The 10727-nt window shown below is 42.9% G+C and overlaps 1 protein-coding gene across 1 annotated transcript in view; it reads left to right on the forward strand.

The window, feature by feature from the left end:
• ARHGEF33 (Rho guanine nucleotide exchange factor (GEF) 33) overlaps window positions 1-10477 on the forward strand; it is a 66556-nt gene extending 56079 nt beyond the window's left edge. Inside the window, exons 18-20 of the mRNA XM_014538492.1 lie at window positions 69-147; window positions 2972-3111; window positions 10039-10477. Of these exons, the coding sequence (XP_014393978.1) occupies window positions 69-147; window positions 2972-3111; window positions 10039-10168 (349 nt within the window). The 3' untranslated portion in view covers window positions 10169-10477. The remainder of the gene's footprint in view (window positions 1-68; window positions 148-2971; window positions 3112-10038) is intronic.
• The last annotated feature ends 250 nt before the right edge of the window (window positions 10478-10727 follow it).

A 10727-nucleotide genomic window follows, 5' to 3' on the forward strand; every position in this document is an offset into this window, starting at 1 on the left:
GGACCTACTTCCCCCAGCAGAGGTCCCAAAGCGAAAAGCAGACCTATTTGGAAGTAAGGAGGGTAAAGTAAAACCGAACCCAAACCCGGGCCTACCTGTCCAGGGAGCAGCCTGGCCTCACCTGCAGCGTGGAGGGGGCCTTGCCAGGTGGGGAGCGGCCGGCTGGGCGAGTCCCAACGGCCTATTAAGGCAGGTGCTGGGGTCAAGGCTTGTCCTGACCTCAGATGCCCTCAAAGGAGAGTGTTAGCGTCCGCCCTGCACTTGGCTCCGAGACACAGCTGGCATGCCCTGCATGGATATGTATGACGGCAAAGAGATCTAAAAGACACACCTGCTTCCCCGCCACCCCCGCACCCACGGAAAGAGTTAGGGGTCTCCTCTGCCTTCCTGCACAAGCTGCAGCGCCTCAGGGTGCTTCACTTTAAAAAAAATTATATATATATTTTATTGATTTTTTACAGAGAGGAAGGGAGAGGGATAGAGAGTTAGAAACATTGATGAGAGAGAAACATCGATCAGCTGCCTCCTGCACACTCCCCACTGGGGATGTGCCCACAACCAAGGTACATGCCCTTGACCGGAATCGAACCTGGGACCCTTGAGTCCGCAGGCCGATGCTCTATCCACTGAGCCAAACTGGTTAGGGCAGGGTCCTTCACTTGCAAAGCATTGCAGGCAAGTCCCCGCCTGCCTGTTTCTTCCTTTGCCGGTGAGGCACACACGCCTCCTTGTTTAAATGTTCAAAATATCCAACACTGCCGCCTCACTCCACTCCCTGACCCGTGCCAGCTCTCGTGCAGCTCGGGAAGACACGAGTTGCCCTGCCTCACGGTGGCCTCCCTGCAAAGTTCACGGCAAAGACTAGCTGGTTTCCCGTTGACTGGAAACAGGTGTCACGTGACTTTGCAGACTCCCGCGGGACGGAGACAACACAAAATAGCCAGGGAAGCATTGATCCACCAGCTGGCCTCCATGTCACCGTTTAGTATTTTGCTATCTGACCTTGGTCTGAAGCTTTGGGGACAGTTAATGAGGTCAGACCCTAGTCTTTAGTCTTTAAGAAAGAAAGACAGTATGCTTTCTGCAAAGAACACCTGACTAGGTGTGGGGAGATCTGTGTTCTAGTCCTGATTCCGCTGCCAAATAGCTGTGGGCTACCTTGGTCTGAAGGTTTGGGGACAGTTAATGAGGTCAGACCTTAGTCTTTAAGAAAGAAAGACAGTATGTTTTCTGCAAAGAACACCTGACTAGGTGTGGGGAGATCTGTGTTCTAGTCCTGATTCCGCTGCCAAATAGCTGTGGGCTTCGGGTCAGGGCGCTTGTCTTCTCTGTGCCTCCAGTTTTCACATCTGTAAAAATAGGACAATATATACATTTCCCACCTCACAGTGCTGTTGTGAGGATCAGGACAAAGAAGATAAACTTGGTCAATATGCTTTTCAAAGTATGGAATGCTATACAAGTGCAAGATATTATCAAGAGCATGATGCCACAGAAAGATTTTCCTTAAACGATTAATAGACTTAGTTTCTAAATAGTCCCTAAAAGCCCACTTCTCAAAATGTAGTTCTTGGGCCAGGAATGAATGAATGCATTACCTACCTGGGAGCTTGTTATAAATGCAGAATGTGGGCCCCATCCCAGACCTACTGAATTTTCTCAAAATGTGGTTCTTGGGCCACGAATGAATGCATTACCTACCTGGGAGCTTGTTACAAATGCAGAATGTGGGCCCCATCCCAGACCTACTGAATCAGAATCTGCATTTTAGCAAGATTCCTAGATGATTCATAGAAACATTAAGTGCAGTTGAGCAGGAACATACCTTACACCACAGCTTTTCAAAATCTTAAGTGTGTGTAACTCCAGAGATTCTGGTTCAGAAAATCTGGGTGGGGCTTAGGGATCTATATTTTAAATAAAGGCCCCAATTGATCCTGTAGTGTGGTTCAAAACCACACTTTGAGAAATACCACACTAACCCATCAAGATGTTGGTCTCCATGGTTTAGTTTTGAACCTTAGTAGAATATCAGAGAATCTCTAGATCTGCTACTACAATCCCAAGTTAAGGTCTCAAATTCAAACCCATATGTTTCTTGAAAAAAAAAAATTTAATCCCCGATCTTTGCTTCTCTATCAGCAAGCAGTTATCCATCTAATTCATGAAACTTTCAGGGTGGCTTTTGTTTTGACTTCTTGGGTTCAAAATTAAGCATCTATTTTTGTTTGCTTTGAATTGCAGTCACCTTTAAGTAAATATTTTGTTCATATGGAACATAAATATATATTCATATCTATTTTATTTAGCACATCTCACAGTTAAAAAGAAACTAGAGAGTTCACAAAAGATAGAGCCTTATTTTTACTTTACATTCCAAATCCCATGAACTAAGAATTGTAAAAGCTGTATTAAAGGCATATGTGCAGGTTGGAAATATTAATTGATATTTACTTTTAAACAGATGTGACCTCTTAAAAACTCCTTCTTTTATGTCTAAAATGAAGAGTTAGGAACATTAGTTTAAAACTAGTATTACAATCAAGCCGCTTTCTTATTTTGTAGAAAGGGAAACATACCCAGAGCTGTGAGGGTCCTACATCTGGTTTCCCAGCAAGGTGGTATTTGTGCCAGAAGAAGTTATTCTCTATACTCTTTAAACATTTGCCAATTTCCTTTAATTCCTGGTCTTTAATTATTGTTATATCATATAGGATTATGATATAGACTCTAGACTCTTTGCCTTGATACATAGAAAATACTGCTACACTCAGCAGAAAATATCCTCTTTTCAACTACTAATTTCTTAATTAGCCTAGGTTTGCTGTAGTTGGAATAGGGTACCCACCATTAGTCTTTGGGGGTGGAAGAGGAAAGTGACCGAGCTTAAAAAAAAAAAAATGTCCCACAGTCAGGATAGATGTTAACGATGGAACAGAGTGAAAAAGAAATCCCTCTTTTGTGTTTTCAGGAGATGCACTTAGAAGACACCACCAGATTCTGTCCAAAGGAAGAAAGAGAAAGTGAACAAACGTCTTTCAGCGATCAAAACCCCAGGCAAGACCAGAAAGGGGGCTTTCGCAGCTCCTTCCGCAAGCTCTTTAAAAAGAAGTGAGTAGCCCTTAGACAAGACAGCATTGTAACTCATTTCCCTTTGGGCTGAGTCTTGAGGTTTTTATAGTAATAAGTATGGAGTAGCCTGGTTTCACACAACGGCTTCAAGCTCAGTGCCTGCTCCCAGTAGCCACGATTCATGCAGGTGAAGATGTTTCTCCTTGTAATCTCCTAGAGTAAAAGCAAACTCAGCTCTGTCCTCTGCCTCTTCTATCTTTTAGCCCTACTTCCTTGTTCCCAAAGTCACGTGTCCTGAGCAGAGTGAGCAGAGGCGGTCCCCTGGGAAATGAGCTGGTGACCATGGAATTCCTTTTAGCCTGGGAGGAGTGGGATCCTCTATGGGAGTTGGGAGCAATGGAAAGTTTTCTAAGGCATCTCAGCACTTCTGCCTGTAGGGCCCTAGAGTACTGTTTATTGGGACTTACAGTGTCTTCCCTATCTGAAATGATTGAATAGATTTGGCTTGGGCCTTAGTTTAAAAAAATCACTGTAATGGAGTTTCCACACTCCATAGGAGGCAAAAACAAGCCATTTCCCTTCTCTGGTCCTTCTTTTTGGCCAGCACTTACCATCCCTGTCTTACATACTGGGAGGCAGTGGTCTAACCCCAGCATGAAATGTAAGGAACATACTGTGCAAGTCCAGCCATTGCACACCTGAGAAACTGCAGTCTCTATTGCCACGGGTCCTCAGGCCTACTTCACTCTTCCTTAGAGAGATTTTCCCCTGCTGCTTAGTTTTTCTTGGTGGAGGAGGTTCTTGCAGTCAGTTTTAAACAGTAAGTCTTCATATTTTAGTGGATGGAAAAGTTAAGGACATTATTGCTGCCGTTGGAGAGTTTCTAATAAATGAGGAAACACAGGAAAATCACGTTCTTAAAGGTAGAGGTTCCTGGGCTGATTTAGATAATGAATTATCCTGGTGAAAGAATTGGGGGCAGGCCTGGAGTGAGGACTCTTTTTTTGATAGTTTGTCTAATTCTTCTCCCTTGGGGAGAGTGGTACTGAGATCAGTGGGTCTCTGCTGGTCCTCACCTGTTGTTACTGGAAGAAGGGGAAATAGGCAGAGACAGAAACATGACTCAATCAGAAACAGCCCTACCCTGCAAAGTCCCCTTTCAGTTTCGCTAAGGCAGCCCCATGCACACAGGCATGGCTTTAGCTGGATCCCCTTGATTTCGGGTGAGGAGTTAAGAATTGTCTCTCTCTTTAGGATCACAGACTTAGTGCCTACTTGTGTCAAGAGTGGAGAAACCTGGAGGCAGACAACTCCCCTGCCTGACCTTGGGATTTAGGTCCCTAAATCCTTCTAGCAGCGGTTCTCAACCTTCCTAATGCCGCGACCCTTTAATACAGTTCCTCATGTGGTGGTGCCCCCCCACCATAAAATTATTTTCGTTTCTACTTCATAACTGTCATTTTGCTACTGTTATGAATCGTAATGTAAATATCTGATATGCAGGATGTATTTTTATTGTTCGCGACCCACAGGTTGAGAACCGCTGTAAGGGCACTGCTTGAACCTTTGTCTTTTTAACCACAGTATTCCCAAAATACACAGCCACTTTTTGCCCGCTGCCATTTATAATGACTGGGTACTGTCTGTTGGAAAGCAATGAGCCCTGGATCCACCACTGGTTTTTTTTTTTACGAACTGCCATGTTTTGGAGAGATGGAAGAAAACGCTGTGTAGTTACCTGAGGCAGAGGGAATAGATTTATCCTCTCTGTGTCCAGGGGGCAGAACTAGGAGCAATGGGTGAGAGGAAGAACTTTCTAAAAATGCAACTGCCTAGAACTGGAGCTGGCTGCCTGGTGAGGGAGTGGGTTCTCTTTGGTAGAAGGTAGGTGACCCTGGTCAGGGACGTTATGACAAGGATTCCCACCTGGGTGAGAGATTGTCCAGGACAGTCACCTGAGTCATGTCCAGGGCTGAGATTTGCTTTATCTGTAGTTTGACTTTGTTGTGGATCAATCTGCATAATCACATCTTTTTAACATCTGACACAAGTAATTAATGTGGCCTTGGGACCCATAATTTTAAAGACTCACCGTGTGGAAGACCCGATTTTATCTTTCTATAGCCCCTTCACAGCCCTCAGTACAATGCTGAGGACTTGCTGTGTGGACGCTTCAAATTCATGTTGGTTAATTGCTTCCAGTCATCTTGCAACTTTTTGGGATCCTTCTTAGAACCAAATGGATTCCCTTACTCCTCTTATCTCTTCTCTTATCTCAGTCCCTCCTGCATCAATCCTATTGCTGCCACCATACTTTGTATTTAAGTTTCGAAGCGTTACATGAATGGCCACACAGATGGCTGCTTCCTCTGGCAGGCTTTCCTGGCTTTTTACATCTGGTGTAGGACTGTGAGCACCACCAGGAGATGCTTGCTTATCGCCTTATGTCCAGGGTACCACAGTGAACACTTTGGGGGTTTGGCATGGGATCAAGAAACAGCTTGAGTGATTTTTCCTGAGCATTTCCCTGCAAAGACCATGGGACGTTTGCTTCATTATGCTAAGGTAAAGAGGAATGACCAGGAAGCCCCAGTGTAGCATGGAAAGGCCAGGTGCTCTTAGCTGAGAACACACCCTTCTTCTCATCAATTAGGCATTCTTTCTTGTATGCATGTGCTTTGTGAGACACTTGTACAGGAATCATGAAAGACATAGTCCCAGGTGCTATGTAGGAGCTTCATGTAAGAGCTGTTACAGAGGACTCTGAAGTTAGGCCTGTGGACAGGCAGATGGAAGAACCAGCAAGAGACTCAGGTCATTCTTCTCCCATGTGGTTGGGAGATCATTTTGGCAGCAAGCCCTGTGACTAGGAAGCGGTTTTACCCTGGGGACTGGAACCATGCCAGAGCCTGGCCTCAGAGGTCCAGAACGGACCAGCGCCAGAAAAGCCGCCCGTGTCACATCTGCGGCTCACTGCCTGCCTACCCTACCTCTGGAGGCTCATTCCTGTCTACACTGACACACTTTTTGTATCCATAGGGGCTTGTTTGGCTGGTGGCCCCACACACCCAGAATGCTGCTTCGGGATGAAGCTAGGCATGGAGCCAGATGCAACAGAAAACCTGGGAAAGGGTTCTCTTCCCTCTGAGGCTGGGAGGGCCGGATGCTCATACCCACAAGGATTCAAAAGGGAGAGTCAAGTTGACATCTTTAAAAAAAAATCCTGAAAAATACCCAAGACACTTGGGGAAAAGAATGATCCCCTGTTTCTATCTCAGGCACATTTGTCCTGGGTAGATAGACACCAGGTCATATGTCTCTGAAAGCTGTCCAGAATTAATCAGAAGAAAGATCACATATCTTAACGTTTGAAAAGGTTAAGTGACTTTACAGTTTTAAATGAGGAGTCTTAGAAGTCAGGAGCAGACCTAGTGTGATAGGCTGATGCTGGACTGAATCCTTATCCCCCTGCCTTTGAGAGGATGGGAGGCAAACTATCCCATTCTAGAAGGATCTATATGGAGGTTGTCAAAGACTCAAGTGTAGACTATCCTGAAGTCTCAGGCAGATGTTACTTCATATTTGTATATAAATCTTGCACTTAGGTTAATAAGAATTCTTGGTTTGGGGTGTGACGTAGGGGAAGAGGATTATGTAAGACAGTTTAAGAAATGCAAATGCTCTTCCTTTTTATCCTCAAATCTGGGAGCAGTGGAAGATAAACAATACGACTCCCAAATAATTAATTCTACTTCTTCTCTCATTCTGTTCTTCTTTAGCACTTTATAACTTACACACCTCAGAGTAGCTCCTTCCCAGTCATTACCCTCCCTCCACCAATCACATCAAAATATTTCCAGTCTGAATCACACACAGAGAGAGTAGTTCTGCCGGGCCCCATATAATTGAGTATCTGAATCCTCTTCTTTTGGTGTCTTATCAGCTGTTTATGCATATGCCCAGTCTTGGCTGTGGGACAGACCATGTAATAGAATACAGGACTACTAAAGAATCAATTGATAATTTTACCCTCACCTTCTTTTTTACCTCCTAAAGCCTAATCTCAAGTCCTTTCTACATTCATACTTAGTTTGGAGTTCTTTCTCATTTCCCATTGTATTTCCCAATATAACTTTAAAATTGAAGGAGATAGTTGAAGGGATGACATTGTACATTACTCAAACCTTATTGTGTTTCTCAATAGGTCATTTGAAATCAATCCCTAAGTTAAGGATCTTTAGTGTACTAGGTTCTGTTTAGCACAAAAGAAGTAAAAGAAATAGTTGCAGTCCATTAAGAGCTTACAGCCCAAATGTAAGGGTAACCCAGCTGCAAGGTTGAAAGATAGTAAGCACTCAGCAAACACGTAGTAAGCGAAAGCTCATTTGTCAGTCACCTTGTTGATTACTAGGAGACATGCCCCTTACTTCTCCAGGGACATGTCTCCTAAAGCTTTCAAAGTGGACAGTCTTTCCAATCAGAAAACCAGCCCTTCTTAGGTCAGAGGGTTCTGTGCCCCAGATTCCACCCCCTCCTCCCTTCCCCAGCTCCAAACTTTCAAGGTTCATTTGTAGCAAATTTAACTTGGATGGTTAAGTGTCAGAATGTACTGGCAGTGTTGTACCCTTACCCAGCAAGTGTTTGCCTGCCTGTGTCTTCAGTGCCTGCTCAGATCTGCCCTGTACTCAACTGCCATGGCTCCAGGAGCTCCAAAGCCATTGCTCGTTTATAGAGAAAGGGAGTAAAAGCAAATACTCTGGCCCTTTCTTCTCAGTCTGCAGGTGATTTCCAAGTAATTTAGGTCAATATTACTTCAGAACCTAACAGCCACACCTTTGGAAGAGTCCAGCTGTCGAAGTGGCCACATACCATGTACGCAGTGTAGAGGTCAGTTAAAATTGTCTTTAAAAAGGATGAAAATGAGCTTTTAGTCATGGCTACAGTGGATGCTTGATTTTTTAAAGGATTAGCAAGTTAGCCATTAGTTAATTAATAGTTAATGTCAAGAAGCACAGAGAAATTCACAAACCTGGAGACACACAGAGGTTGTTTATGAGAAGAGCAGTTAAAAAAGAAAAAACTAAGCTGAGTTCGTGGACTTTGAAAACTAGACAGGGCGATTTTGGCATTTGTTTCAGAAATGGGAACGCATCTGGTGAAGATTTCTGTGGTCCTTGGGGCTGGTGGTGACATCAAAGCTTTCCCATTTCCAGGTAAACACTAAATAGTTGCATGTTAGAACCATCAAATATGACATGTTGGGTTTTGGAGAGATCAGATGTAGCCAAGGGGAAATGTGAGGTAGAGATTGCAAGTTTTGACTAATGACTTTCTGATGAGAAACTGCCACGTTAGGGGAACGATTCAGGAAAAAACACCAGCCAGATTCAAATCTTGCTTCCTACTTTCTGCCCCTAAAACTTAATAGGCATTCCCTAGTCTCCTGGATAATAGACGATATGGGGGAAAGAATGAAATGGTCCATATCTTCCTAACATTTTGGACACAACTGTACTTGTCAGGGATGACTTGAATTGGAGGCAGGTGGGAGTTCTGAGAGGCGAGAGAAGGCCAGGAGTTCTAGTAGGGTGGGCTTGTTTCAAGGGAGAATTCCAAGGGGGCTCCTGGAAAGGAAGAGGACTTTCACCCCACCCAGATACCATCTTATCTGATGACTGCCCAGAGGCACTTGGGTTGAGTAGTTTTTCTTCTATGCATTGGGATGTAGTAGGAAAGTGCTCCTTACAGACCAGAGGTAGAAGCATGCTGGGCATCTGTGGCTTCATCTGTAACACCAACTATCAGGGTGAAAAGTAAAAATATCTAGTCAGTCATCAGGTTTCCAGACATTAGGATTTTATTCTTTGTGTGGATCTAACTTCCTTCTTTTAATAAAGTAAAAAGGATGTTTGAATTCTGCCCAGTAATTTCAGTAAATGATAGTCATAATGAGCTTATCTAATAACAACAATGAGGACTCATAGTATACCGATGGCAGGGAAAGGACGTACTCTTCTCTGTGGGTAGTGGAAGCATGTCTGACTCTGCCTCCACATACGGAGAATTTGTTTAGTTGTGTAGGAGCTTTGGACAAAGAACTTCATGTCTAACATCACTTTCATACATCCTACATGAGGTCTTTAAGATACTGGTTTCTAGTCGGGATAGTTTTACCTATTCTAGCTCAGAGTTTAAGCTAGCCAAAGGGCCCCAGCCTAGCTTATCAGAGGTTTTCCAGAAAGCCTCCTCCCTCCAGGGACTTCTGACATGAACAAACTGGAGAAGGTGCAGAGCTGGAATGGATTACCCAACTGGCTTAACCAAGATAAAGGAAGAATGCACCCTGGACTGGGGACTCAATTGGACTGATCTGAGTTGTTGACTATTGATTGGGCTTGGTCTCCTTCGTGGTGGTTGAGATTACAGAATCTCCTCAATCTGATTACTGTACCAATTTCTGCATTCTACCAAATGTAGCATATATGTGTGGTTGGTTTCAATAAATCTTTTATTCAAAAATGAAAACCAGTAAAAGCAAGAGTTTGTAATGTAATGCCCAAGTTCAGTAAAGACCCTTGATAACCTTGGTTGAGAACAATGAATTCCATCCATTTTAATTTAAGGGCCTTACTTGTTTGTGGAGTAGTTACTTGGTTAAATAAAAAAATAGGATTTCTTTAATTCTCTGAGCTTAGTTCCCCTTTTACAGTGTTATTACACAATATCTTACACTGACATACACAGTTGTTACAATTGTCCCCATAAAGCATTAGAAAGATATTCTCTTTATATTCCCTGCAAATCTTAGTTACACATGTCCTGAGTCATGAATTCAGGGGAAGTAAATATTATTCCAGGTCTAGGAGGTAACTGTTTTACAAATGCAAAACAATTTGGATAGATAAAATATTTGAGAACAATTAAAACCAAATCAACCTGTACTTTATCTGTGTGCTGAGATTTTAGGTCCAGTGGATCAGAATACAGGGAAAAAACTAATGAGAATCCCTCAATGGATCCTTCACCCACCAAACAAGATTTCTTCAGAAACCGACTTGCTCTTGCAAATGACCTTGACCAAGGAACAGCTGTGTAAAACATACTTAAAGTTGTATTGTCAAGTGGTAAGATGAGGATCAAAAGCTTGTATATATATTTGTGTAGGAAAATATATATATTGGTGTATAAATCCCTGAGGAAAACTAATATAAATACTTACATATGAAACTAAATCAACATAAAAACAAGACATTGAAGAGATGAAGATTAGTCTATGGTTGAGAACTGGCTTTTTGAACCTCAACACTTGGGAAAAGGGAAACGAAGACTTTTCACAGTATTACAAAAAAACACAATAAATGTGGAGGAAAATAAACGTTTGTAAGATCAAAACTTCCACCTTGAAGTCATTGTCCTAGTATGATATTAGCTTGTTCACATTTAACATGGATATGCATTTTATGCTTCCTAGACATTTGGCTTATAATTCACCCCAGTTCTTAGACTCTAAGGCAGTACCTAACATTCCTTAAGGCAAAGGAATCAATTAACAGAATTTATTTTACATGGTGCAATTCTTGGGTTGTGGAGATTTTATACCATGATACAAAAGACACATTGATCTCCAAACAGGAAGAGAACCTTATGAGTAGTAT

Source organism: Myotis brandtii, unplaced genomic scaffold (assembly GCF_000412655.1).
Source record: "Myotis brandtii unplaced genomic scaffold, ASM41265v1 scaffold191, whole genome shotgun sequence".
NCBI lineage: Eukaryota > Metazoa > Chordata > Mammalia > Chiroptera > Vespertilionidae > Myotis > Myotis brandtii.